This window comes from Paramacrobiotus metropolitanus, unplaced genomic scaffold (assembly GCF_019649055.1).
Source record: "Paramacrobiotus metropolitanus isolate TYO unplaced genomic scaffold, Prichtersi_v1.0 Parri_scaffold0000050, whole genome shotgun sequence".
NCBI classification, from domain to species: domain Eukaryota; kingdom Metazoa; phylum Tardigrada; class Eutardigrada; order Parachela; family Macrobiotidae; genus Paramacrobiotus; species Paramacrobiotus metropolitanus.
In genome coordinates this window covers 101262-129246 of record NW_026570270.1, presented here as the reverse complement: position 1 = coordinate 129246, position 27985 = coordinate 101262, and the positions used below count along the sequence as shown (strand labels likewise).

The 27985-nt window shown below is 42.4% G+C and overlaps 4 protein-coding genes across 5 annotated transcripts; 1 reads left to right on the top strand and 3 right to left on the bottom strand.

Annotated features, from left to right (window-relative positions):
* Window positions 1-2204: 2204 nt before the first annotated feature.
* On the bottom strand, window positions 2205-3985 carry LOC129592208 (atrial natriuretic peptide receptor 2-like). The gene is made up of 6 exons (XM_055488176.1): window positions 3962-3985; window positions 3583-3895; window positions 3176-3515; window positions 2883-3102; window positions 2622-2806; window positions 2205-2563 (listed from the first exon to the last, which is right to left on the bottom strand). Exons 1-6 carry the CDS (start codon window positions 3977-3979, stop codon window positions 2368-2370), a joined length of 1272 nt encoding a protein of 423 aa, XP_055344151.1. The 5' UTR covers window positions 3980-3985; the 3' UTR covers window positions 2205-2367.
* Window positions 3986-4527: 542 nt separating this feature from the next.
* On the bottom strand, window positions 4528-14276 carry LOC129592096 (atrial natriuretic peptide receptor 3-like). Its single transcript, XM_055488062.1, has 10 exons — window positions 14090-14276; window positions 13748-13811; window positions 7051-7352; window positions 6905-6948; window positions 6645-6683; window positions 6499-6576; window positions 6271-6417; window positions 5824-6006; window positions 4803-4932; window positions 4528-4577 (listed from the first exon to the last, which is right to left on the bottom strand). The coding sequence occupies exons 1-10, from the start codon at window positions 14274-14276 to the stop codon at window positions 4528-4530; spliced, it is 1224 nt and encodes a 407-aa protein (XP_055344037.1).
* Window positions 14277-16181: 1905 nt separating this feature from the next.
* On the bottom strand, window positions 16182-22454 carry LOC129592095 (atrial natriuretic peptide receptor 1-like). The gene is made up of 18 exons (XM_055488061.1): window positions 22121-22454; window positions 21783-21846; window positions 20999-21300; window positions 20806-20849; window positions 20620-20658; window positions 20448-20525; window positions 20078-20224; window positions 19956-20000; window positions 19603-19785; window positions 19337-19466; window positions 19177-19267; window positions 18739-19057; window positions 17843-18019; window positions 17412-17721; window positions 17007-17337; window positions 16724-16943; window positions 16455-16639; window positions 16182-16377 (listed from the first exon to the last, which is right to left on the bottom strand). The coding sequence occupies exons 1-18, from the start codon at window positions 22413-22415 to the stop codon at window positions 16197-16199; spliced, it is 3141 nt and encodes a 1046-aa protein (XP_055344036.1). The 5' UTR covers window positions 22416-22454; the 3' UTR covers window positions 16182-16196.
* A 2553-nt stretch (window positions 22455-25007) lies between these two features.
* On the top strand, window positions 25008-26800 carry LOC129592148 (caspase-3-like). 2 transcript variants are annotated; one of them, XM_055488120.1, is made up of 3 exons: window positions 25008-25226; window positions 25503-26458; window positions 26527-26800. In XM_055488120.1, the coding sequence occupies exons 1-2, from the start codon at window positions 25219-25221 to the stop codon at window positions 26443-26445; spliced, it is 951 nt and encodes a 316-aa protein (XP_055344095.1). In that variant the 5' UTR covers window positions 25008-25218; the 3' UTR covers window positions 26446-26458; window positions 26527-26800. The 2 variants fall into 2 exon arrangements, with proteins under 2 accessions (XP_055344095.1, XP_055344093.1); XM_055488118.1 differs by having other exon boundaries at window positions 25503-26800.
* Window positions 26801-27985: the final 1185 nt, after the last annotated feature.

The window sequence follows — 27985 nt, the reverse complement described above, 5'->3', positions numbered from 1 at the left end:
TTAACGAATGCTGTCGCCTGTCAATATGCTCTAGGTAACAGTATCTCAGAGCAAACACACATATATGCATGCACTGCCACCGGACCTGGGATTGGTTCGATCTAGTATCTTTAACAAAGTCCAATAAACAAAGTCTGCTTTACATGGATATCTTGTTCAACTGTTCTCCAATCGAGCCTTCCAGAAAATCGGAGTCCAACAGCTTAACGTAAACTGCATTCCGTTTCTCTTCGGCACTCAGAATGCAAAAACGGTTTTGATCGTGAGCCTTCCGGCGCCATGTAGGTAGGTGGTATGAGGTACAGCTAGCGGCTCTGTTTGCGCCCGAATTCAAGGCGACGATCCTTCTGCTCCCACATGAAGCAGAAATACGCAAACAAAAGCCCAACAATCTGAAATAGAAAGCTGTGCCAAGACAGACATTTCGGCCTAAGGTGTTCAGTCAAGGGTCAAGGAATTAGCGTTACTGTCTTTATAATAACCATTAAGATTCACGCGCCAAAAACACCGCTAAACAAAGTGCAGGCTGGGTGACCTTCTAGTTACATCTAATTTAATGGAGACAGTGCGATCTGTTGCGCAAGTACTGCACACTTGCGATCACGTACGAACCGTGAGAACGGTGCCTTGTGTAAGTGATCCAAGGCCCCAAATGCTCAAATGCATTGTTCGTTTCGTGAAGCACACTTCTGCCATTTGATCCAGCCGGTTTTCAGTGGTCTTTTCTTCGGATTTTCCCGGAGACAACCAGAGGTGAGACTGTATAGTTTCCACTAACTCTTCCGTTCGTTGTTCCTAAAATCAGTTTTCATAGAATATACAATATGTGTAATAACGCATATTGTAGATTTCTTTATTAACGAGTAAGGTGATGTGGAGCGTCTTAAACAAACAAACCCTTTACGTAAATAAAGTAATACATTCACAGTTTTTTATGTCACCTCCTGTGATACAGCTCGCATAGAATGAAAAATTATTGTCAGCTCCATGGCGTAGAAAACAGCGGAAACTGCCATACGGGAACCGTTCAATCCGTTCCAAATACCTTCGTCCAAAATTTCCAGCATAATAGTCAGCAGACAGCCAGTAGCACCCATCACAAACACCGAAAACAACAAGCACAATTCGGTTTGAATCGTGTGCGAGATTTCTAACGCTTTTTCTCGCGCTGCCCACATTTCCAGTATGACGTTTTCTTCGCCTAACCTTTCGCAGGATTGCTCCAGAATTAAACGCGGTCGAGCAGCAACACCTTGGCCGAATTTTATCAGCAAGATAGAGAGATAAGCCGCGCATAAAATGCAGAGCGCTTCGGAGTAATTTCTCAAGAATATCACACTGTACTCTTGTGCCGGTAACGAGATCGGCAGCAGTGTAAACCCGAACGTTTTATTGGATGCCGTTGTCTCTGCATAATAAATCCTGGTAACCGTCATTGTCGTTGTAAACGTAATAAACACGATCCAAGCAGCACAGGCTACAATTTTTATCTGTTTCAGACGACTAACGCTCATATTCGTTTCCTGCTGGAGCAGTGGATAAATCTTCCACAGTGCATTTTGTTTAGCGTACGTAATGGATAAGATAAGCTGAGTGACCACGGTTTTTGTGAAGTACTTGATATCGTATGCCAGATCCAGAAGATTTAAAGCAATTCCTTGATGAAGTTGTAAGATAGTGTTGATCACGTTGAAGCATATGACGTACAAACAGGCGGCCAAGGCCATCAGCACGATAAGAAGACCGGTACATCTGCGTAAGCGCTGCCAGTACCAAGGATCACCGGTGGTCTGGGATCGAATCAAACCCAGAACGACGAGAAATTTTTCCAGTAGTTGGTCCGCAGTCATCGCAGTTTCTTGACGGTTTTTCTTATGCTGTGATAACAAGATGTGCATTCATGAAGAATAACACTTCCAATTTTTTCTGGTTTTAGTTTTCTTTGGCACTTCGAACTAGAGGTATCGACACGTAATAAGCTGGATGGAGAACACAGTTACGGATATACCGAAGTAGATGTTTTTAGGTAAGTATACGTACTCTGTAAATGCAGCAACCGTTTTCCCTAAGGGAATCAAACCAAAAGAGACTGGTTGCATATCAGGTTTATCGTCTCTCGAGGTATAACACCTCAAAGTACCCGCATGATAAAATTTGTTATCAGTATCACGAAGGTTTTGTTATTTTCGACTATTTTTGTTCTACAAAAATGAAACAGCAGGAACCAGTTACGGCGGCGGCTGTTACGCGCACCCAACAGCTGGTATTTGGCATAATTTGCACGTGCAATTGCTGTTATAGTTAGCATTTGCACATTGAAGGGAGCAACAACTCATGTACACGCAATGAACTGCAACAACGCCAGTTTCAATAACTTGGTTCATTTAGCAGCCAAAACGTCTCCATCGGCTCCTTATTCTTAATTTTAATAACACCACGAGAAATCATCCTGAACTGAGAGCAGCTCTTCCGCAATAAATCTGCCGCGATTCCAGTCATCTGGGTTTTTCCTGGAAGTCCGTGGCTCATCATGCGCGATGCGGTGTTAACCGTGTCACCAAATCTAAAAACAACTTTACTGACAAACAAGTACCCATTCACCAGCTAACGGGTTAGCTTACAAGCAGTATCTTGGCTTGCGAAATCCAACCATTCCAGCGGCAATGGATCCAGAATGCAGACCCATTCGCAACTGCATCTCACGACCCTCCAGCAGCTTCTCCAGCTTGCTGCGCAGTGATATGGCTAATTTACAGATCTCTCCGACATGTCGGCTACCGTTACATACGGGAGCACCGCTTACAATCTGCAGCCGGAATTCAGAAACTGATAATAGTTAGTATGTATACAACGTTACACGCTCCTATGTTAAAACACCTTACCATAAAGTTATCTCCTATTGCTTCTACTTTAAACGCGTCCACATCATTGACGCAGCTGTCCGTTTGACTTTCGACGGCATTTAACAGATCCATCAAATCAGTCAAACGTTTTTGGTGAATCGACACTTCGAAGCCATAAAGGTCGAAGAACATGATAGTGACGGAGTCGAAAACTTCCGCACCGACATGCTCACAGCGTCGTAATTTCTCAACGATGTTACTATAAAAAAGTTTACATGGTTATAAGTTATATGGTACATGTTTTCGAAGCTTGAAATTTATTGTAGTGGTACCCTGGTAAAATCTGTCGCAGTATAGTGTCGCATTGCGCTCTTTCCTTAATCAGATCGCTGGTCTGCTTAGCGACCCTATCCTCCAGTTCCGCAGCGTAACGATTTAATCGCTCCATGATCTGGTCCACAAGGCGATCAGAGCGTTTGGACCCAGGAAAAAAATTCTCTTCCTGTCGCAACAACGTTCTTAGAAGCTTCGCGACGGTCGGTCGTTTGTTTGGATCCAGATGAAAGGTCCACTCCAGACAAGCCAGCAAATCAGGGCGCAGCCGACGTATGTTCTCGTCCTTTTGAATAGTGAGAGGAGTGACAGCACCTGAAGAGATTTTTTCGAGCAGACCTAAAAAAGATACAAGATTACGAAAAAAATAAAACTTCTTGATCGAACACATCAATCTGTCACACACATTTGCATTCCTGCTCTGGATCAGGATACGGATAATCTGACGACAAAATCTCCAGCAGAATCACACCGACTGCGTACACGTCTGTCGCACGATTGGGCATCATCTGGTAATTCAGCATTTCCGGCGCTGTCCAGTACAATTTTTTGACGGGTACATGTATGGCTGTTTTTATGTGTTCGTTGGCCAATAGCGAAACTAAGGTTTCGCAGCCGAATTCTCCGATTTTCAATATGAAGTGTTTATCGATCAAGCATTTTGACCCGGTTAAATATCCATGGAAAGAAGACACGGTAGTGTGTATAAAGTTCATTCCCTGGAAACAAATGGCGCTAGTGTATAGTAGTATCTTTAACGTATAGAAAAATACTGGATAACACACTTCGCAAAGGTCATGCATAAAGGATTGCTGGAGATCGTAATCCAGCTTGCAGCTTCTATCGAACAAATCATGCAACGATCCACGGCTAGCTTTGTCGGTTAAAATTAAGCTCCGATCGTTGAGAGTGACTATTCCAATCAGTCGGTTTATGTTGGTATACGTATTCGCGTACCGGATCTGCTAAAAGAAATGTGAATTCTGATCGAAGTATGTTAATCTACATTCTACAGAGTGAGTCCGTAACCGCACTTAGGTACGAGTATCTGTAAGTACCCGTCTGATAACGCTGCAGAATTCTGTCGAGACGTTACTCGTATCCGCATGGTGCTGCAGATTGATGACGATGGTGGCCGTAATCCATACTGGCTGATTGGCATATGTTGCTTTCAGAGCACTTCTCTTCTGCAAACAAATGTTCGTGGCGGGATATAAAGAAGTCCGAACCAGGTAAGCTGATACCGCACTCAATCAAAATTACATAAAACTTACAGCTAGTGCAATGCTCATTTCTTTTCTCAGCATATCGGTTAAGAAGAAGTTCGTGTTGAAGGAAAACAGATTTGGACTTAGGGTCCACCAGTTGTCGCAAATATGTGCCATCCAATAAGAACGGAATCTACACAGCAAACCATTTTCTGTCTTGGCTTACAGCGTGTCCTTCCCCGGAAGGTACGAAGATGCGGTTTCTTACCTCACAAACAAGATTATGCCGGTCAGGAGAAATGCAAACACTATTGCGATGACGACAATGCTGATTGTATAAGCTCGGGCGAGCGGGTCTGCTGAAAAGCAGGCGAAAGGTTAGATTGTGCCCCAGTGCTACTACTTTCGGTCGACCTACATCCCAAACATTGGTCCCCAGAAAAACCGCATAACGGTTTGTCAGGCGGAAAATAATTCAGCAGCCCGTTCCATGTCCAGTTGGCAATGTGTTGCATGTTGAGCGTCTGAGCGTCTTGATAGAAAATTGGCTAAATAACGACAGAGACACAATGATTACTTCTCATTAAGAAGATTTTCTTGGAGCAATCTTGCCAATTCAAAATGTCATCAAATAATTTACCCTGTCACCCTCTGCCACAAACGCTATGGTTTGTAAATAAACTGTATTAAGACGAGTGGTACCCAACATATGGTCCCCTTGCGTTAATTTTTTCTGTGCACGCGGTGTTTAATTAATGTGCGGTCAATTTAACTATTGCCGTATGCCACCAAGATGTTGTGCTATCATATGCTAATTTTTCATGAAGTTTTGTAGGGTCATGAACAAAATAACGAGGAAATTAATTTTTAGCTTCGCCACCGGTAAAATATTCACTGTTCATCCGTTTAGGACGATATGTCGCCTTATGACAGATCTTGGTGTCGACTATCCGTTGCTGGGAGGGTTTTCAAAAAATTCGAAAAAACCGCTGCAGAACTTATTATCGTGGCTTATGGCCTACCTGTTATTGTTTGTTCCTTTGCAGTTTTATTATTTAACAAGGTATTTATACAGGGAATATAGATAGTTTGCAGACCAGACTGCCGCGGGAGAAAGATGACCGCTTTGACTGTATGATACTGAACGGCTCCCGTTCGCTTCGCATGCCCGATTGGTGTCCAGCTGGACTGGCCGGCAGATGCTGCCGCCGCCGGCAGACCTAACACAGCGCTTCTGGAAAATTTCTCTGTATCGCTTTTGTACGTCAAAATAACTCTTTCAGTTTTTATTATCGATTAGTGAAACGGGTATGGGTATATAAATCTCGTAACACTCTTCCCAACCATATGTAGCAGGAGGGGTGTACCAATTTAACCAGATGTTGGGTACCTCTCGTCTTAACGCACTGCAGTTGCCCTGCGCAAAGTACGATACGAACCCTAGGAACGACGTTTTCTCCATCGTATCTCATCACCGCTGCATCCATCAGGCGCTGACCGTAGGAATCAATATAAATACTTCCTGCAGCTGTGTCGAATGTCTTGTTAAAAAAATACTGGGCTAAAGTCGCACCATCACGCAGTAAACTGCTTTGATTGGATACCACCAGTTCGCGGACAATCTGTTAACCATAAGATTAAGGAAGTAGAACAGATATGGTGATGTACCCGGTTCTGCCGGTGGAATTAATGGGTGCAGAGCCATTGCACGCGCATTTATTTCAGAAGAATTAGTTTGTTATCCCTTACGTACCTGACCATACAACGTGATAGCCATGTATGCTGGCATTCCTACCAACTATAAAAAAATCAGCAGCAACGAAATGAATTTTGCCGGTTGAGGTTTCCTCCAGTTTCCGAAATATTACAGACTACTGTACACTTACAGCATCCATCGGCGTTATCGTCAAGTTGTACTGGTTGACTTCCCTTTTCTGAATTTCTGCTGCAAGTTCAAAGACAGACGGTCGCAGACTCCATGCAGCGTAATATTGGTCCACCAAGATCAGCGATCGGAATGCTTCTTTGGCTATCTGAGAAAAACATCAGCAAGTATATGTAGCTTCTGCGCAGTCCCGGGCACATCTAACAGTATAGCAACCCATTACACAAACCTGATCATCCGCATCGCCGTATTTCCAGGTAAAATTCCCGGTTGCGCGGATAGGTATTACCTGTGTTGCTATATAAACCTGCAGTGCACAAGCAAACGTATGTCAAAACCCAGTTGGCTCGGTATCGAATCTCATCGGCTTCTTACAAAATCTCCGTTTGTCATATTGGACAACGCTGCTTTAACCTGTCAAAAAATAAAGCAGTAATATGCGATTACTATGAGGCAGAGTATAATATTACTAAACTAACTATTAGTTTAGTAATATTATAAGCGGGGTATAGAAAATTATCTACTCTGATCAATGCTTATAAACCCTGCGATAGCCAACAAAATGTGGAAAGACGCAGACCGTTTGGGTACAGGCCAAAATGAAACTGTTTGTAATCGTTTGCCTATGAGCTTACTAGAATTCTCCGTAGAATGGGCGCGTGTCCGAAAAAGATGAAAACTAAAACGTAAGCCGATACATCCGAAAGGCCGTATTACAACGTAAAGCGGTATGCTGCCGGAAAAAATAAAAAGCCGACATAAATCCATGTACTACGGTTACCTCGCGAGACTTTTCTGAAATCTTGCAAAATGGCATCAAGATCAGGAGATTTTAAGGATGAGACCCGGCGAAGGGTCAGGGTAACGTTTTTCGCCATATTCTCCACGGTTTTAACGAAAGCTGCACTGGATTCCAAATAAAAGCCTAGCGACGCTTCATCGATAACCACGAATACCGAACTCCAGCGGAAGGTATGCAATAAGCTGAGGTACAGGCGCACGTAACCCGGTATGGAAGCAAATGACATGCTAATCCATGTGGGACCTTTACCGCGCTCCCGAATGGCCATATCGCTTCCGGCACTGCAAATTTGTAGAGCACAACAACATGTTTGCTCTCGTGATGCGGTAAATGCTGCTAAACGACTCAAATCTTCACAACCGCATGTCCGCAGAGATTGAAAATTATGTTTATCCATGGATTTATATCATACAGGGCCATAACACGAACTCTGATAAAGTATAAGGCAAATGGTATTTCGAAATTTCGTCTGCTAGAGATTACCCATAATAATTTTGGTAGTTTTTTGGTAGAATAATTACTAACCTTGCACCTTGTTAGGATTATATATTTTAGCTAACAGAAAATTTAAAATGGTGTAGCTTAAAACACTCGAACAGGTAAAGGTACGTCAGAATATTTCAAATCGGTCACCTTGTTATATAGAGAATGTTCCATGAGCCCGCTAGAAGCCTCGCTCTGGGACTTTCCAAACATGCTGAAAAGGGTAAAATAGCATTGTTTCTAAAGTTCAGTGCTTTATAAACGTATCCATGTTGTAGACATTTTTATGTTTATTAACTGTTACGTTTCAAGCGTGTGGCTCAGAAATACATCTTGTACAGTACACATACAGTAGATTTTTTGTATACTACTGAAAGATCCCTGAACACTCGATAACATGTTCGCGTACTTTCCAGAACATTCAAAATTAAATGAAAAGTTCATCAAAGAAAATAACAACTACTACTTTAATCTCAATAATCCAATGCCAGTACCTGGCCAGATAAATACTGGAACGGACTCTCTGCGACTTTGATTGTTGTGGTACCACTGGGATAAATAAAAATCACTCCAGTCAGCAACAGTCTCACAGCTATACATTTCCGGTCCGGAGAGACGGATATGCGAGAAATTCGCTACCGATCCATGAAGGCGACGAATTTCTTCCACAGCCAGATCCATGGCTGCTAACGATAATGACCATGGCGGAGCTTTTGGATTCAATGTAATCAGCGAAACAATATCGATATCGATGCTATAGACAGTTGTGTACTGTCCGGACAGCATGACCAGTGTCAGTTTGGTCAGAACAACAGCAAAAATGCCAGGAGGCTTCATTTTTCAGATAAAAATTAAAGGTCGGCTCTCTGTCTACTGCTGCACGATAGCGAGATCCTCCATGATTATGTTATTAATAGAGAATAATCAGCCTCAGTTATGTGCCAATAAAAATGATAGATTAAACGAATACCTAATATTGGCGTCACTATGGTATAAGTAATTATTAAGACGCATATGCGTGCGCTGAATCGCTGCGTGCTCATGCATCTTTAATGCACGCCTCATATGCGCCTGGTCATGGTACAGCACCACGATCGCCCTTTTCATGGTAGAATTCACAGCTGCAATAAATGCATTAGTTTCCGGAAGTAGATGAGGTTGTGTATATACATCTGTTTTGCTGGTGTTTCGGTTGTTTTCGAGAACCAACCCACATATCCGTGTGCCAAACCTGTTTTATGGTCGCAGCTCTCCAGGTGGGTGGAATTCCTTCGAGGATTTCTGACTTCGAGGTTTTGAATTTTAAATTGGTATAGCGTAAAGCTGCAGTAATACTGGTCTGTGGCCAGTCTTCGTACGATGAATTATATCCGAACTACCGGTAAGTATCATCTTCGATGGAAGTGACCCTTGATGCTTTTTCGTTTAATTCTGGTACTGATGGTGATAGTTTATTTAAGAATTTAATTTAATAAAAATGTGGATCAGATAAAAGTGTCACGGAGCAGGACACTAAAAATAAGGTGTCTAAATCCTAAATCCTAAATATTAACTGCCTAATTCCCATTTTGCTCCTTGCTCCATTAAGAAGTAGTTTGTCGTAATGTAACGCACCAAATAGCTTCCAGTTCGTGGAAAAGCATTAGTTTGTTACTTTGTAAGTTTTAATCCTTTTAATTTGCTGCGAAAAAGATAGTATCGCAAAAGTGTAACAGTCTAAATCAGCCAAAACGTTTCCATGGGGGTCTTATTTTTAACATGGATAATCCCTCTGGACTGCAGCTGAAATCCAGGGTAATTCTTCGTAAGTATCTCAGCTGAAACGCAGGTCATCTGGATTTGTCCAGGCAGTCCGTGACTCATCATACGTGATGCAGTATTTACCGTGTCGCCAAATCTGAAACACCCATGAAGCAACCGGTTAACAATTTTGAAAGATTTCAACGATCGAGGCATGGTCATCAAGGCATTCCGCGTACAAACAGTATTTCGGTTTGCGATATCCTACCACTCCCGCCGCAATTGATCTAGAATGAAGCCCCATCCTCAGCTGCACAACACTGCCATGTAGCGGCTGTTCCACACTGTTTTGTAAAGACAGGGCCAACTTGCACATTTCTGCAACATGCCGGGTACCATTTCGCACCGGCGCTCCGCTTACGACCTGTAAAAACGCTTGCTTTTTTCCATTACAAAATACAAATTGTCCAATTAAAAGTCTTGTCTTGTAAATTAATGTGCAATCTAACTAATTATGACAAACTAGAACTGTACTTCGTAGTTCGTACCAGAAAAGTATCAGCCACTGCTTCCACTTTAAAAGCGTCCCTTTCCTTGATGCGTGCATCCAGCCGGCTTTCGACAGTTTCCAGTAAGGTGGTGAGATCACCCAGATTTTCCATCCGGAATGTCTCAAAGTCGCAGAAATCGAAGAACATAATGGTGACCGATTCGAATATTTCGGCATCCACATGCTGATTGCGACGGAATTTGTCGACAATATTCCTTTGAAGGCATTTTTATATGTAGTTGTGCGCATATTATAAACTTCATGTACGTTGAGACTTGAGACTACAGGCTACTATTTACCCCGGTAGAATTTGTCGCAGTATGGCATCGCATTGTGCTTTTTCTTTAATCAGTTCGTTAGTTTGCTTGACAACCCTTTCTTCTAGTTCGGCAGCGTAGCGGTCAAGACGTGCCATAACTCTATCGAATAACCGGTCCGATCGGTGAAAAATATGCCCAAACTCTTCTCGTCCGGTTAGCACATTTTGGAGCTTCCCAATCGTTGGTCGTTTGTTTGGGTCCAGATGGAATGTTGACTCGATGCAAGCCAACAAATCACGCCTCAGTGTCAAATATTCTTGGGATGCCGTTAACGGAGTTATCGCTCCGGAGGCAATTCTATCCAAAAGTTCTAACAAAAAAAACGCGGTTATCAGCGTTTTAAGGTTTTCATTAATAACACAGACATGTATTTCGTCTTGCCACTAGCAAACGTCATTATAACTGATATATATGAAGCAAACTCACGTTTTCCGTCACATTCTTCGTTGTAGTAGGGATATTCACTCGTCAGTACCTCCACTAGGATCACCCCAATTGAGTATATGTCGGTTGCGCGGTTGGGTAAGGAAAGATAATTTAACATTTCTGGTGCCGACCAGTAAAAATCTTTTGGGAGGAATTCTGTAGGCAGTGCCCGCAGTTTGCCGTTTTCCATAAATGCCCTCAGCGTGTCGCATCCGAATCCACCAATCTTTAGCGTAAAGTGCTTATCAACAAGACACTTTGCTCCGGTCAAATGTCCGTGAAATGTTGACAGTAAACCATGAATAAAATTCATTCCCTACAAACAGGCTATAAAATGTATTAACCAAGTCTGCGTATGTTGCACTCGTATATGTCAAAACAGGCACCAAACAGCACTATAGATATACGAGCCAGATATACGAGTATGCCTTTTTAAAAGGTAGCAAACGCACAGTCAAATCTTCACCTCACAAAGGTCATTCATGAACGACTGTTTTAGATCCTGATCCAACTGAAAGCTCCTGTCAAAGAGATCATGCAACGATCCTCTTGCGGCCTTCTCGCTCAGAAGAAAAGTTTTGTCGCTATGCTTAAGTATTCCAATTAAACGGTTGATGTTCGTATGGGAATTCGCAATACGCACCTACAGTTTAACATCAAAAGAATTCCTGTAGTTTCCGTAGTTAGTCAGTTTCTACAATCTACAGTACCTAAGCCGAATCACGATTAAATTTTTATCTATACACTGAGGTATTGACCGTTAGTTTTTATACCGGTTTAACTGAAAGCTATAGAATCTTTTACCTGTTTTAAGGTGCTTCGAAATTCTGCTGATGGTTTGTTCAAGCTTATTTGATGCTGATTCGATGGAAGGTTAATAACTACTGCAGCCGTTATCCAGACTGGTTGATTACTGTAAGTAGCGCTGGAAGAATTCTTTCTCTGTGAACAGGTTTTTGAATCACCACCTTACCCGTTTACCCGACGCTCTCAGAATGCGTAAATTTATTGTAACAAATTTAATGACTTACTACAGAGGTATAACTCATTTCCCTTCGTAGGGTGTTAGTCAAGAGGCAGCTGTTGTTCAACGAGAATAAATCGGGATTAAGCGTCCACCATTTGTCGGTGGTCGGAAATATCCAGTAAGCAGGAAATCTAAAGATCATACAGCTGATGTTAATAGTAATTTCAGTTAAAAGAGAAAACAAATGATTGTACGCGTATTTCTACCTGAAGAAGATGATTGTTCCAGTTGTAAGGCACAGAAATATGAACGCCATGATGCCGATTACGACCATATAGATTGTGGAAACACCATCGTCTAAAACCAAAGAATTCCGAATCAGTATTCTATTCCGCAGATCTTGCCTCAGGTTTACGTTGTATACTAACACTGGAAGCATTCATTTCCAGTAAACCCGCACAGCGGCTTATCGGGAGGAAAATAGTTAAGGCTACCGTTCCACGTCCAGTTGGCAATTTGCTCCAATATCAGCGTTCGTGCTTGTTGGAGGAAGATCGGCTAAAAATGTATGCCGCGGCCCTTAAGCAAAAATGCTTTAAATATAAGTAAAGCGCTCGACTCGAGAACCCACCCTGGACGAACCGTCTTCTTCATCATACTTCAGTACAACAAGATCCATTAATCGTTGACCATAGCGGTCAATGTATACACTGCCCGCTTCGGTGTCGAGCGATTTATTAAAGAAGAACCGAGCCATTTCGGCGCCATCTTGGAGTATGGAGCTCTGGTTGGTGGTCACCATTTCGCTAACTATCTGCAGCGTAAAAATGTCTGTATTTAAAAGGTCAAAGTAATAACTATTTAGATTTGAGTATCCATCAAATCGCGTGCGTACCATTCCATACAACGTAATGGCAAGATACGAAGACATGGACGATACCATCTGAAAGAGGTTACATGTTTGAGCCGAATTTAAACTGTCTGGCAGTGTCTACTATATTTTCTACCGAGCCGGGTGCAGGAGCCCTAACTTACAGCATCTTGGAGCGATATGTTTAATTTATAATTAAGAGCTTGCCGCCCCTGGAATCCTGCCGCAAGGTTGAGAATCGTCTGCCTTTTTCTACTGGAATCGCGGAATTGGTCCAACAATAATACCGAACGGAAGGCATCTCTTGCTATCTGCAATAATTTCCAGTGCTTTCGTAATATGTCTCATTTCGCGTATGATTAACCACATCTTCGTGGAAATAATTTTCAAGAAAAACGGTCTTTGGGTTCACATTACGTGTATAAATTACAGCTGCCAGAACACGTGTCATCTTATTATTGTATTCCAGTTATTCTAAATTTTAACACGAATGATGTCAACATAGGTAATTGATTTAGTAACACACCTGATCTTGCGCGTCTCCGTACTTCCAGGTAAAATTTCCGGTGACGCGACTGGGCATTAATTGGGAAGCTATGTACACCTGCATCTCATATTAAAAAAGATCTGATAAGCGATTTATAATAATACTTATTACTGTCATGTTTCCAGTAAAACATCTGCGTGGAACAGTGTCGCACTTACGTATTCTCCATTTGTCATATTAGCAGCTGCGGCCTTAATCTGCCAAAATAATATATTCTCAAAATATTTACAGCAGGAAAGCCTTATTCCGGCTATGAAGTAGTAATTTATTACCATAATATTCCGAAGAATTGGTGCATGTCCAAAAACGATCATCACTGAATAAATAATAGTTTAAAGCTAGGTATTGCTGTCTTTTCGAACAATATTAAATTTTCCTCTGGAAACGCTTCTGAATTCCCGCAGTACTGCATCAAAATCGACGCCAATTTTTGCCGATGACACTCGACGAACCGTCAAAGTGATATTTTTGGCGTTTTCTTCCGTCGCCTTGACCAGTGCCACACTCTGATCCAGATAAAACCCGGTAGATGCTTCGTCGACAACCACAAACACGGAGCTCCAGCGGAAGGTGTGCAGTAGATTGATACACAGGCGCACGTAACCCGGCAAGGAGCCCATCGACATGCTAATCCACGTGGGACCTTTAATGCGGTCACGAATCTCCGTATCTCTTCCTGCGCTGTAATACAAACAGGACCAAATTAGCTCGAATTTTTATGACAACCTACTACCACGATAGTAAACATATAGCACAGCTGGCAGACACCTACGTTGTTATGAACAATGTATTCCAGGCAGCCGCCAAAAGTCGCACCTTCGAACTTTCCATGCAAGCTGACATAAATACAATAATTATTATTCAGTAATTTTATTGTACTGTTTCTGTCTTAATATAGCTGGACTATAATTAGGAAAATCGGTTTTTATGTAACACGGAGGTAAAAATTAAAATCGTAACGCATCAATCTGGTCATGGCACTTGAATTATTCACGTGGATATTGTTAAATGGTAAAGGCGGCTTCGCAATACATTTAAATACTCACGTATATACAAAAATACACATATTGTACACATATGTGCATGCAAAAACTAATTCGCGGAAAATCTGTACCTGGCCAAATGAATACTGGAATGCGGTTCTGTCTATCTTGGTAACTGTAGTACCATCGCGCCAAGTAAAAATCACACCAATCGGCAATGGTCTCGCAACTATCCATTTCCGGTCCGAACAAGCGGACGTGGGTGAAGTTGGCCACAGATCCATGCAACTGCTGCACTTTCTCTACAGCCATATCCATGGCAGCCAGTGCGAATGCTGATGGAGCAACTTTGGCACTGAATGTTATCAAAGATACGATATCGATTTCTAAACCGCACACGGAGGACTGACCACCGTATAGTATGAGTGTAAACCTTAATATCGTAATGTACGTTAAAAAGCTATGAGCGGCTACTTTCTGCAGCATCTCAATATAGTCAGCTAAGGTGACTGTAAGTACACACTTCCTACTCCAGCAGCAGCTGATCAATGGCCACAGAGTTAGAAAATAAATGATCCCTCATTGGTAAAATCAGTAGTAAAAGGCGATCGAAAATCCATAAACACAGTGACAGCAAATTATGTAATAACAATGATAAGGATAATCGTTGACTTAACTGGTGTCCATTGTGGAGTTCGATTGTACGAATACATATAGCTATAATGCCTTTGCATAAACGCTTCCAAACGACAAAGCAAGGTTGTAGTGCGTACTATGCTGTACGGTTTTTGCCAACACAATGTGCTTAAAGTGTGGTTTATTATACTCTATACATCAAATAAAACAAGGACTACGCATGTAAGACTGGAGAAAAGGTAATAATTGACGAGGGATACCGCCTCTAGCCGACGTATTCGTCAGTGATTGGCATAATCATGCCTCTACATCCTTTCGTGCCGTATAGCCGTACACAAGACGCCTGCGTCCAACCGGTGTAATGCAGCTATTCCAGGCATATGTTTCTGGTACGTACTTTAATTATATAAGATTAAGTACTGTTGTCTACTCAGTAGGTCTCCAAGGATTTGGAATTCGGGGATGTGTAATTCCATCACGTGCGAAATTCCGGAGAACCGTATGATACGATTTGCCATTTCTATTCCTCGAGATCTTTGGAAGTTCTAATTAAAACGATATCTAATTTGCAGTTTAATAATTATTATCAAATTAGATTCTTCTGCGCTAGCTACGTGTACGTGATTATACGAAATTGCCAGCTACAGTAAGTACTTATACGTGCTTATACCTGTACAAAACGGCTAGCAACGTACTTTTACGAAATGGCCTAATACTTGTCTACCGGCAACTTTTTAAAGTTGAACGAGGGGCAAAGTACTCAAAGCTTGCCATCCTGCCCGGATAAACTACCTACCTTTGTGAATCGAGCCGTGCAAAGGGTGTGTACTTGCGGCATTTACAAGAAATTTTGCAACTGCTCTTTCCATAAAGTTCATCCAGAGTGAACCTAGAGCAGTTGAACTTTCGTTCGCTTTTCCAGATGGTTGACCAAATAAACCACTAACCGCGGATCGGATCATTTCATTTCACTAAACGCGGATTCACTTGGACTCTTGTGGTACAGCATATATTTGGAGAGTCCCCAGGGAATGCTGCGAGTGTATACTGAGATCATGGGATACTGCCTTTCTGTAATGCTTTTCCTGATGGTGGGTGGTGTACGACTAATCAGTCAATATATCAGTTTATACTTTATATACTGTAAATTACAGTATATAAAGGTTAAACTGATATGTTGGCATTACAGTCTGTAATTATACCGTACAGGTGCTTAAATGTATACATACTTTGTGTTTATGCAATACTTTTGTAAGCTTGTGAGGCTTGCTCAATAAATTAAATTTTGCCGGTTTTGCTACGCAACTATCTGGTTTCTTTTCGGCATCAGAACGCTTTGTGCTGACTTTTGAGTGTGCGTTCGCCTTGTATCTTTACATTCTTTAGTATCCACAGAACTTGCTGTGAACTTGGAGCATCTTGTTTTGTAAAGTAATTTCATGAGCACGAAGCTGACAGAATCCTGTACATGTGACAGTATAGTTGCAAACGTTATGAACGTTGCCTTGACGGCGATAAGCTTTTTTATCCGAGTGTTCGTCGGTTTCTGTACAAGTATGGTAGGTACATAACACGAGGGAGAATACACATCTGGATTCTGGATTACATCAACCAGAACGTTTCCATAGGAGCTTTATTCTTCACTTGGACGATTCCCCTGGATAGTAACCGAAAATCGGGATAATTTTTCCGAAGCACGTCCGCCGAAATGCAGCTCATTTGGATGTGTCCCGGCAGTCCGTGGCTCATCATCCGCGAGGCGGTGTTTACCGTGTCACCAAATCTAAATTATTCACAAATGGATCAGCCCTAAATGGGGAAGCGGTCATAAAAGTTATGGTCCGGCAGACTCCGGCTTACAAACAGTATCTTGGTTTCCGATGACCTACAACTCCCGCCGCAATGGATCCAGAATGTAAACCAGTTCTAAACTGCAAACCTTTATCGTCCAACGCCTTTCGTAGTTTTTTCCGTAAGGACACCGCCAGCTTACAGATTTCCGCAACGTGCTGAGTGCCGTTTCGCACCGGTGCACCACTTACGACCTTTTGAAAGACATTTTTGATGTTTGTCTCTCAAGTCTTTGTTCGACTTTGCAATACAGTAATTAAGCACTGCAATCTGCGTACCATAAATGTGTTAGATACGGATTCTACTTTAAAGGCATCCACATCCAGAATGCTAATGTCCAACAGACTTTCCACAACATCCAACAAAACGGTCAAATCACGTGGATGTTTCGTTTGGATTAGTTCTTCAAAGCCGGGGAGATCGAAAAACATCACGGTCACCGATTCAAAGATTTCGGCATCCACATGCTCACTCCGCCGCAATTTATCCACAATATTTCTGCAAAGTGCTCCGTTTAGCAAAACAGTATCTTTAGGACGTGGAGTCATTTGTACGCATTACCCTGGTAGTATTTGTCGAAGTATGACATCACATTGCGCTTTCTCTTTAATCAGCTCGTTGGTTTGCTTGATGACCCTTTCTTCCAGGTCCGCGGCATAGCGATCAAGGCGCGCCATTATTTTATCAAGAAGGCGATCAGAGCGTTTAATAATGCGTCCAAACTCTTCTCGTCCCGTGAGTGTTCGCTGCAGCTTGAGCATGGTCGGTCGTTTGTTCGGGTCCAGGTCAAACGTTGATTCGATACAAGCTAACAAGTGGCGACGAATTATTAAGCCTTCTTTGGGCGCTGTCAACGGAGTGACTTCACCCGCAGAAATTTTTTCCAGCAATTCTGCAATATTGTAAGTTGTTACATTCTGTGTACCATATTACATGAAAATAAACAATAATATGTAAGTCGTTTACGTTTGCTGTCGCACTCTTCATCGAAGTAAGGATACTCGGACGTGAGTATCTCTACTAAAATCACGCCAACTGCGTACACATCGGTTGCACGATTGGGCATGGAAAGATGCTTCAATATTTCCGGTGCTCTCCAGGGAAAATCTTTTTCCAAAAATTCTGTGGTGACAATTTTGCCCTTTTCTAACAAGGACTTTAACGCATCGCAGCCAAATTCGCCAATCTTTAGAACAAAGTGCTTGTCGATCAGACACTTGGATCCCGTTAAGTGTCCATGAAATGTGGCCAAAGTAGAATGTATAAAATTCATCCCCTTAAAAATGGGTTGCTTTTAGCATTCCATAAGTTTAGTGTTAGCGTGTTTGTTTATTCTCTTAAATGTAGAGGAATTTCTTATTGAAATAAATAAAAATAAAACGAGGCATGCAGGGTACCTCGCAAAGGTCATTCATGAACGACTGCTTAAGATCCTGATCCAGCTGGAAATTTCTATCGAAGAGGTCATGCAACGATCCTCGTCCAGCTTTTTCACTCAGAACAAAGCTTCTGTCGTTCAGAGTAAGGATACCGATTAACCGGTTGATGTTTGTGTGCGAGTTTGCAGCACGTATCTGGAAAGATTAGCTTACAATTGTTAGATGAATAAAAGTTATGCTACATGTTGTCTAAGACGTTATACAGTTTTCACGGAGGACATTAATCATTTTTAATCTTTTGCTTAACACATTAAATCTTTTGCTTTTACAATGGTAAAATAACTTTTTAAATATTGAGCATTCCTAACAAAAACCTCGCACATTATCGTACTCGGTTAATGACAATTAACGAGTTAATTGATGTTAATGTTAGCTGGAGGACATGCGCTCCCGCTCTGTCTCCTTTCGCCGTGTGTTGCGAGTTACGTGAGTCTGTTGGTGGCGCTGCGCGTGCCGTGGCGCTTAGATCAAAGCGGCCGCCGACATGCACGGGCATGCTGTTTGCACTTGGTACTGTTCGTGTGCTCGCACTGCATGGTTCTGCAGTTCTCACTGCTGTCTGTCTTTTCTCCTTCGATATCGTGTGCGCGCGAGTGATCTCTATTCTTTTACCACCCGCCACACCCTGCTGTTTTCTTCTGCTGGTATTTCGCGCTTGCTCAATAAAGGGGCCTTCGGTTGCGCAGGGCACTGGTCGCTCTCTTCCACCGACCCCCGGTCGGCCGGTTTCTCGCTGACCCACGGTCACCGCACACAGCCGATCACAGAGACCACCAGCCTCCCAGCAGCCGGGGCTCCAGTGCCCCCAGTGGAGTCCGGAAGCGGTAACATTAATCTGCCGATAAAATATTTACCTGCTTAATGAAGGCACGAAAGTCTGCAGAAGGCTTATTTGTGCCTACTTCGTGGTGCAGGTTGATGACCACAGCAGTCGCTATCCATACTGGTTGTTTGTTATATGTGGCGTTCGAGGCATTCTTTTCTACAGATTTAGATCGTGTCAATAACATTGCAAGTAGTTTTGCTTGCAGCATTGCGTATGTTACTCCAATAGTGTTGCCCATTTCCTTGCGCAGCATATCCGTCAAGAAAATGCTGGAGTTCAGGGAGAATAAATCAGGGTTTAACGTCCACCAGTTGTCGAATACTTGAATGACCCAGTAGGAACGAAATCTAGATACAGAATAGTATTAACAACATCAGTATAAAGCTCGATCTTTTTCAGGCAAAACACTTGCTTCTGTTCTCCTCTAATCTTAAACGGATAGTAGAATGTAAGCGTAGTGTCTTACTTGAAAAATATCAACACAGCAGTTATGATGCAGAGGAAAATAAGCGCCATGATAACGATGACGATCGTATAAGTCTTGGCAAGGCCGTCCGCTGAAGGCAAAGCACCGATGTAAAGTGCTGGAAATACTTGATGCAAATAGAGATCTGCAAGCTACTAACACTCAAAGCAGTCATTTCCCGAGAAGCCGCATGGCGGCTTGTTGGGCGGGAAATAGTTGAGGCTGCCGTTCCATGTCCAGTTGGCCGTTTGTTGCAGAATAAACGTTTGTGCTTGTTGGTAGAAAATTGGCTAAATAAAATTTCCATTTATCAAACCGTGTAAAAATTTACAGCAAAAAACTTCAGTTTTTCGGAGTGATGAGTGTTTTATATGACATGTGTAAGTTGTCCCTTACTGGGCTGGAAATTTAAGTTAATTTGCGCACCCTGGGTGATCCATCACTTCCGTCGTATCTAATCACGACTAGATCCATTAAACGTTGGCCGTAGCGGTCAATGTAGATACGGCCCGCTGTGGTGTCGAACGTTTTATTGAAAAAACGCTTGGCCATTTGGTCCCCGTCTCTGAGCTCGTCCGTTTGATTGGAGGTCACCATTTCTGCGACAATCTATCAGACGTACGATAACTGGTGAATACAGTAATACATTTGCGTAACATTCTAAAACTATAGTGGGGCAATGTTCATTGATAATTCACCAATATTTACAATAATGGTTAACAAGACTGCTTCTTTGTAAACCAATAATTGTAAACTTTATTCGACAGTCAAATGCGTACCTGTCCATAAAGGGTAATGGCAATGTACGAGGGCATCCCAACCATCTAAAGAGCGCGGTTTACATGATATTACAGTGAAGCTGCTTAAACTTCTAAGTAGTTTCTTAAACAGATAAACTTACAGCATCGTTAGTTGAAATCGTCAGATTGTAGTCAGCTGCTTCTCGTCGTTGAAATTCTGTTGCTAGTTGTAGGATGGATAGTCTCTTGCTGCTAGCATCGCGGAATTGGTCTAACAGCAGCACCGATCGGAAGGCTTCTCTTGCTATCTGCAACATTGATTGCCTTCATGCGAAGTATGCCGAGAATTTAGGCTACTGAAGAAAGATTAGCATTTTTTTATTTTCAGCAGATTTTGCTAACGAAGACACCTCATAGAGTTTAGCAGAACCTGACCTTTTTGTTATTTGCATCTGTTATGCAACATGACCAGCCGCGTCATTGTGAAAGATTAAGTATAAGCATATGACTATAATTCGGCTGTAAACAAACCTGATCATGTGCGTCTCCGTAGTTCCAGGTAAAATTTCCGGTAACACGGTTGGGCATTAATTGGGAAGCCATGTACACCTGGAGCAAAAAGCTATTCAGATCATCATAATTAGCTGTTGCGCCATCATGCGGAAAATCCCCCAAAGAGTGTGTCCGCTATTATTTTACTTACAAATTCCCCGTTGGTCATATTGGCGAGTGCCGCTTTTATCTACCAAAACAAAACAAGCGCGTAGTTTTATTTTCCATTGAATAGCGGGAACTTGTGAGATCGCGGACAGAATACGGGTCAAAACTGCATCCGCAATATCCTGCTGCTGATTCCCTTGGGGATCACGTCTATTACAGACTTGCTCACCATGATATTTCGAAGAACCGGTGCGTGTCCAAAAAAGACCAATACTAGAATATAAAAATTAATTCCGATGAGAATTAATAAGTTAATACTAATAGGTACTATAAAAGAAAAAAGCTTTATAGCTTACAAGCTTGTGGTGAAAAACCAGTTTATTTACTTAAATACTGTTGTATTAATCTAAAAGTACAGGTACCTCTGGAGAGCTTTTTGAAATCTTGCAAAACCATTTCGAAGTCTGCAGATTTAGCGGACGAAAGCCGTCGCACTGTTAGAGTAATATTTTTTGCGAATTCTTCCGTTGCCCGGAGGAAGGCCGCGCTGGTTTCCATGTAAAAGCCGAGAGAAGCCTCGTCGATAATGACAAACACAGAACTCCAGCGGTACGTGCGCAACAAATTGATGTACAGGCCCACGTAACCCGGAACGGAGCCCATAGACATGCTAATCCATGTGGGACCTTTTGCACGGTCACGAATGGCCGCATCACTTCCTGCACTGCAGTTACCACAAACGGATCTTCAATACTTTTGAGACAGTGCTAGTCAGAATAAATAATTATACGGTGTATCGCTTATCTGCGATGTAAAGGTTGTTGCTGTGAAATGTCGCCCGTAATTCACGAGTTTGTTAATTACTTAGACTTCTTATGGATAAGTAGCAAATGCATGCATTCAATAGTCTCGGACCATATAACCGTATGTTAAATCAAAACGGGAAGAAAACTTTGACTTTTCAGGAACTATTTCAGTCATGGTAACATGTACTTCCGGTGCGCGTTCTAACATTCGTGAATGGTCATTGTACACTTTTAAACAGTTTTGGCTAATAACGATGACTGATCGGAAACGAGATTCGAAGTAAGACCATTCAAGCCACATTTCGAAGAAAAAACTCTCAACACTGATAGCAAGACCTCAGTATTTTTGTCGAGTTGTATGCACAACCGTGATATTGAAATAAGTAGTATTAATACAAACCTAGTTATAAACAGTATGTTCCACGCAGCAGCCAAGAGTCGCGTCCTTGTACTTTCCAAACACGCTGCAAACGATGTTAAGCAATTCATCTTAACATGGTCAAACTAAAGAACGTGTGCCGATAGGCCAAATAAATTTAGTAAAGTAACTCACCCGGACTGTATGGATATCTTAACGTATCAGAGTGCAGGTACTAATAATTACTGATGCATGTTAGCGAATAATATCGTTAGATTGGAAAGTATAAAAAACTCACTTGGCGTAGAAGGCAAAATTTTTGAATATCTATATATCTTCTGCACATCGAAAATAAATGCGGTGAAGAACTGACACAATACCTGGCCAAATAAATACTGGAAAGGCCTGCTGGCGATTTTGCCGGTGCGTGCCGTAGTACCATCGCGCCAAGTAGAAGTCACTCCAGTCGGCAATGGTTTCACATGTATCCATTTCCGGTCCTGTCAGACGAACGTGAGTAAAGTTGGCCACGGACCCATGAAGCTTTTGCACGTCTTCCACAGCCATATCCATGGCGGCAAGCGAAAAAGCCGACGAGGGTGTTTTTCCACTGAGGGTGATTAATGAAACAATGTCTACCTCAATACCGTTTACAACGGATTTTCCTGTGCACATTACGGAAAGAAAGTAAAGGACCAGAGTAAATGAGTGCAATTTTCCAAGTACTTCCAGCAACATTTCTGTCAGCAGTCTCGCAGTAAACCTTCAGTCTTGCTTGTGTAAACCCGCGCAGACGTATTATTATGAGTAAACCTTATTGTAAAAATCTGAAGAATAGCCTAACGTTGCACTAAGCGCAGCAGTTGTAAAGGGAACGATCTTGAAAAATTACTTGAAAATTACGCATTAATTACGGCGCCCAGTGCTATGCGCAATTGCCAATAAATTAGAAAGCTCATGCAGAGGATATTGAATGTAGTTCTTTTCTGCAGAAATTATGATTTTGGGGAAAATTATTAACCAGAAGCTACCAAATAACAGAAACGTTTGCACGGCTGATTTGCTTGTATGTGAGGTATGTGTAGGAATAGGGAGACAGGAACACATGATTTGTCGGTAATTTGCATGGTTAACTGGCTTCGATATAAGTACTGTTGGTACGAGTGAATCGTCGTTGATTAGTGTAATCAGTTTCCCCTTTCCCATGCATCCTTCCGTAATACGACGAAAGACAGTCCCCGTAATGGGAATTGGCTGGGTAGCGGTGGAGACATTATCTTTAAAATACTGCAGCATGCAGTATTAGGTGAAACTGACACGTACCACATAACATCTGGCCTCATCATTTGGAAAAAGCCGGCTAAAAGTATGCACGTGCAAATTAACTGAGCTCTGTAAACACGACCTTGAAACTGATAAAAAAATGCAGGACAAAATTGAAATAATATTATAATACCTATTTGTACACCAATGTAAGATTCGGTTTTACACTATCCTTAGCATTCATAGAATGTAATTCAAATCGGTAAAAGTTTTATGAACACGTTTCATTGCTGCTCGCTTCTAGAATGCCCGTTAATAACGAAGTAGCCTGTAGAACAGGCACCGGATGCGTTTACTGCATTACGAATACAGACGACAGAGTACTCTGTATCTATCAAAGAGTGGGGCTGGCGCATCTGACCCGGCGTGACTTGCACACCATTGACCTCTAGAGATGCGCTTTACATAAGTATTACAACGGCAACTTCCAACCCGGTTCGCCAGGTAGCACTTTTTTGACGTGTGTTGTGCAGATCCGAGACGTGACGGCGACAGTATGTTTAAGCAGAGTTATCGCGCAATGTTTGACGTTAATTGGTACGTCTGGAGTACGTAGACTACGTAAAATTACAACGAAATTGTTACACTTAAAACGCATCCGTCCTGGCTCCGTATTTTGACGGTGCTCGGCACATCTAATCCATGAATGCCTTTTTACGAAATCGAAGCTTATAAGCTGCCACTAGTGGAGTGGGTTAATCCACCCGTACCACGATAAAATGAGGTTTGATGGTTTGTCGGTGAAGTTACGAGTAAGCGAATTACCCAAAAATCAAAGATGCAATTGCGAGCATGATAACCGATACCGGCGCGATTGTCAAAGTGCACAAACATTTTTAATCAGCTGAAAAGTCATTCGGGAAGAGTAAGGGCAAAGGCAAGAGCAAGAATGATTTCAGAGAATCCCAGAAGTCTAGAAAATCCACGTTAGAACTGGTCATTTCGTACAAGTACACATTCAGATGTTTCCGGTTGAACTAGCACTAATGAGATGTACATTTTCACTACAGATCTCATTTGTACGGGTACAATATTTATGCAATAACAGCCTTTGTTGCGTAAACAACAACGGTTTTTGATTAATCGTTAGCTTTCACAGAGGGCTCAGAGTTCAAACAGTAGATAGTATGTAAACCGACACGCAGGTAGAACTCATGGTAACCCCTGTTGTAACTGCACATTGTCGTTAGCCTAAACGGATGTTCTTCATACTAACATAATAATTCTTTACCGAGATTTGTCCTGCAGCCATAATACAAATACGTTTTGCAGACAGGAAACGTTTTGTGATTAAATTACTCTATCGCACAAGCCCCTCAATAACAGTACAGATAATCGCACATAATATTAGGCTGGTTATGAGAGATAAGCTGGTGGCCAGGGATAGACAGTCGTGCGCTGTTCCTAAATTTATTCTGATTTACCACAACATGAGGATGACACGATTTCTGGCGATAATTAACCAATATTAATTTTAACGAGCTTTGAATCATGCTGCTGTACGTTTCGGTATCGTTGCCTGACAAGGAGTTCAAGAAACTGCGAAGTGCAGCATAATAAAACTGAAAATCAGATCAAACCGTACAATCGGAAGTACAACCTACAGAGTACCTGCTGGCGCAGTATAATTATTTTTGTACTTATCGTAGGACTGTATAGCAGAAGAGTTCTGATTGCACAAACGGAACCTGTAAGTGTACTTTGCAGATAAAGGACTTTGAACGGGCATACTTACGCAACAACACCTGTATTAATCTTAGTGTACACATGTATAACAAGATCATTGAAATTTATCACAGATTTTATTGTTGCTTATCGAGTATATATGTACGTGATATGCAATCGGTCACGCGATAGCCGTTTATCACAAATGACTTCAGAATCTGCGGTTGACGAACAGTGTACTGATAATGTTTCAGCCAAATCTTTTTGCAAAACGTTTCCAGAGTTTGATGCGACATTAGAATTCACGATTTCTCTTTCGCGTTGATCACTGAATCAAAAGTATTAATAAGAGCGTAGCTCATTTGCTACAGATTAATGCCTGCATCGTTTCAGTCTTGCTGCAAAATCTTTGGAAGCCAACTGCTAATAAGGATTGCGGATTGACGGAATAATTCCCTCATCTCCACTCTTTTGCTCATAACTCAACAAAATGGAAAGGTGAGCTCACGATCAAAAATTTGTTATTCATTAAAGACATTTTAGGTACACAATAGGCACACCAAGATAAGCATTAGACAGATAAATAAGTTTGCCAACCATGGATGTACTGAATTTTTGTCATTGTATTAAAAGCTTTTGTGTATTGCTAGCCCAATGGTAACAGATAAGTCGTAGCAAATTAAGAACTTGTTATCAATTAAGAACTTCTACGTATACTTCTGTGTTACAGTGCAGCCGTTAGAAATACAAGTACGAGTACGTGAATTTGTTTAGGATTCTGGTGGAAGCTGCTCATCTGCACTTGATGAGTGCGCCATCGGATGAAGCCGACGCTCTTGGGACATGGGCGAAATCTTTACGTTCCAGCATAACCGGGCTGCCGTCCCCACATCCTGCGAAGGACGCTTTATCGACACCGTCACCTGACCGACGCGCATCGTATGTGCCTTTACCCCCAACACCTGACCGGCGTTATGACATGTCACACGAAAGCCGCGGTGTCGCCCTAATAATCAACAACAAAGCATTCAACGAGGAGCTCGATCTCGGTTACCGTGCTGGAAGCGATGTGGACGCCAAGACGCTGGCAGACCTCTTCAAAACCCTAAAATTCAAAGAGGAGAACATCCACAGTTACGATGACCTTTCCACTGCCCACATGCTGGCGGCGATGCGTCATTTTGCCGAACAGAACTACGATAACATGGATTGTTTTGTGTGCGCCATTCTGACTCATGGCAAAGAGGGTGTGGTGTTTGGTAAAGAGGGTGTCATCACACTGGAAGCGTTAATGGAACCGTTCAAAAACAGTCGCAACCAGAGTCTTGTGGGAAAGCCGAAGATCTTCTTGGTGCAAGCGTGCCGGGGATCGCGATTCGATGGGGGAGTGGAAGCCATGGAGAGTCGGATGGAAGCCGATGCACCGGTGAAGGTGGCGCTGGAGGCGGATTTCCTGTACGCCTTTTCCAGCTCACCGGGATACTTTTCATGGAGGAATTCAGCGCGCGGTTCCTGGTTTGTACAGGCACTGGGAAAGGTCATCAAGGAGAATGTGGAGCGACTACACGAGATCGATCTGCTGAGAATCTTGACGAGGGTCAATTATGAAGTAGCCTATGGGTTTGAATCCAATGTGCCGGGTGATGCACTGAAGCACCGCAAGAAACAAATGCCCAGCGTGGTGTCGATGCTGACAAAAGAGCTGTATTTTGCTTAATTGCAAAAACACGGTACTCCACATGCTTTATAATCGCTCAGATTGATAATTTGCTTTACTCTAGTCTCATGGTTTTCTTAGGTTTCTCCTAATCAAAGTTGTATGTGCACTTTCTGCCTTTAATCCTTTTCCAGCATGTCAAAGCAAATTTTTTATCCAACGTTGAGGATTGGTAAGTCCACCGTTGTGATTCAAACGACCGCACCACTAACAAAGCTGCTTGTTATTATTAGTATAATTAGTTTTGTATCGTCCATGACTGAAAAAGACCTGTCGAGCAAACAGCGCAATCTGAACTCGCAGCTGCGCAACCAGAAGCCTGTTTTCGCAACCTGGAACGTTAAAATAAATCGGTAATATCTCATAAGTTCGATCCTTGAATTGTACGAACCTCTTAGACTAAAACCAGCATGGTTCGATCTGTCGTCGCTCAATCGTCGAAGCCCGAAAACTTCGCACACTAGACAGCTTCCTCTACTTGTGCGTTCATCCGGCCGCACAATAGGGGAGCTGTATCGGCCACATTATCGTCGCCGCATTGAGAGCTATTTACAGCTAATGACACTCGGTTACGAGGAAATCGCCAAAAATAGAATTCTAGGACATATCCAAACGGGCGAGGTATAAAGAATGAACAGCATCACGAAAAACTATTGTGAAAGCGCTGATTCTCTTTGTGAGTTGGGGCCGACCGGCATGTCACGTACCACCGGAAAAAGACCGGACGGGATGACACTGATACGGGATGGGTTGCAGACGGACCGTTGCAGACCCTCATGTCGCTGGAAGCTTCAAGAAATGTGGCAGCGTAGCCAGGCTTGCTGAAAATTCAAAGCACAGAAAGCATTCATTTTTGAAAAACGGTTACAGACACAGTGCCTTTTTTATCCTCTAGTAATGGAATGGAAACCCTGGGAGTATTTGGACCGGCTTTAAGTGAATTGTTACATTGTATGGGTCGCAAAATCAGGGACTTGACTGAAGAAGCGCGTTCTACTGCTTTTCTCAAGCAGCGATTGTTATTTGTAAAGGGAATGCCACGGCTTTTTTGAGTATGTTACCTTTAGCCCAATAGAAGACCGGGACTTTGGTTGCTTTTTTTAATGTTTCAGTTGTAGCTATCAGGTAGGGTGTCAGCGCTTGCATTTTTTGTTTATTTCCAAACTAACCGAAGTTATGAAAGGGTGTCAGCGCTTGCATTTTTTGTTTATTTCCAAACTAACCGAAGTTATGAAAAGCTATTAAACCAGATAAGTTAAATTTTACTTTCGTTCGCACAAAATCAGACTTGCAAATTTTGAAAGAACGCCTTCGTACCGCCGTGCCGGTGACTACTAGTACGAGTACTTACTGCATATCTCCGCCAGTCAAATCGAGCGGTACATACTGTCAAATTTGTGATTTGCAAGGCCGCGCCGCCCTGGGAGGGGTGGGAGTCGTTCGACTCGGTGACGACGCGAAGGCCCATAAAGGCATAAACTGTTAAACACGTCCTTTCTGATGCTCCAGCTCGCCTCACGCATCTGCCAACTCGATTCGC

What these genes read in the sequence shown, in the direction of transcription:
- LOC129592095 (XM_055488061.1), bottom strand. Translation starts at nt 22,415, where the DNA reads ATGTGCACAGGAAAATCCGTTGTAAACGGTATTGAGGTAGACATTGTT. An exon ending in CGATTTCAACTAACGATGCT is followed by an intron (nt 20,001 to 20,077) that starts GTAAGTTTATCT and finishes CGCGCTCTTTAG; the next exon opens with ATGGTTGGGATGCCCTCGTA. An exon ending in CTTCGACAAATACTACCAGG is followed by an intron (nt 16,944 to 17,006) that starts GTAATGCGTACA and finishes AGCACTTTGCAG; the next exon opens with AAATATTGTGGATAAATTGC.
- LOC129592096 (XM_055488062.1), bottom strand. Translation starts at nt 14,276, where the DNA reads ATGGATATGGCTGTAGAGAAAGTGCAGCAGTTGCATGGATCTGTGGCC. An exon ending in ATATGACAAACGGAGATTTT is followed by an intron (nt 6,577 to 6,644) that starts GTAAGAAGCCGA and finishes TGTGCACTGCAG; the next exon opens with GTTTATATAGCAACACAGGT. An exon ending in CGATAACGCCGATGGATGCT is followed by an intron (nt 6,007 to 6,270) that starts GTAAGTGTACAG and finishes TATGGTTAACAG; the next exon opens with ATTGTCCGCGAACTGGTGGT.
- LOC129592208 (XM_055488176.1), bottom strand. An exon ending in TCCAGAGCAGGAATGCAAAT is followed by an intron (nt 3,516 to 3,582) that starts GTGTGTGACAGA and finishes TATCTTTTTTAG; the next exon opens with GTCTGCTCGAAAAAATCTCT. An exon ending in CTGCGACAGATTTTACCAGG is followed by an intron (nt 3,103 to 3,175) that starts GTACCACTACAA and finishes ACTTTTTTATAG; the next exon opens with TAACATCGTTGAGAAATTAC.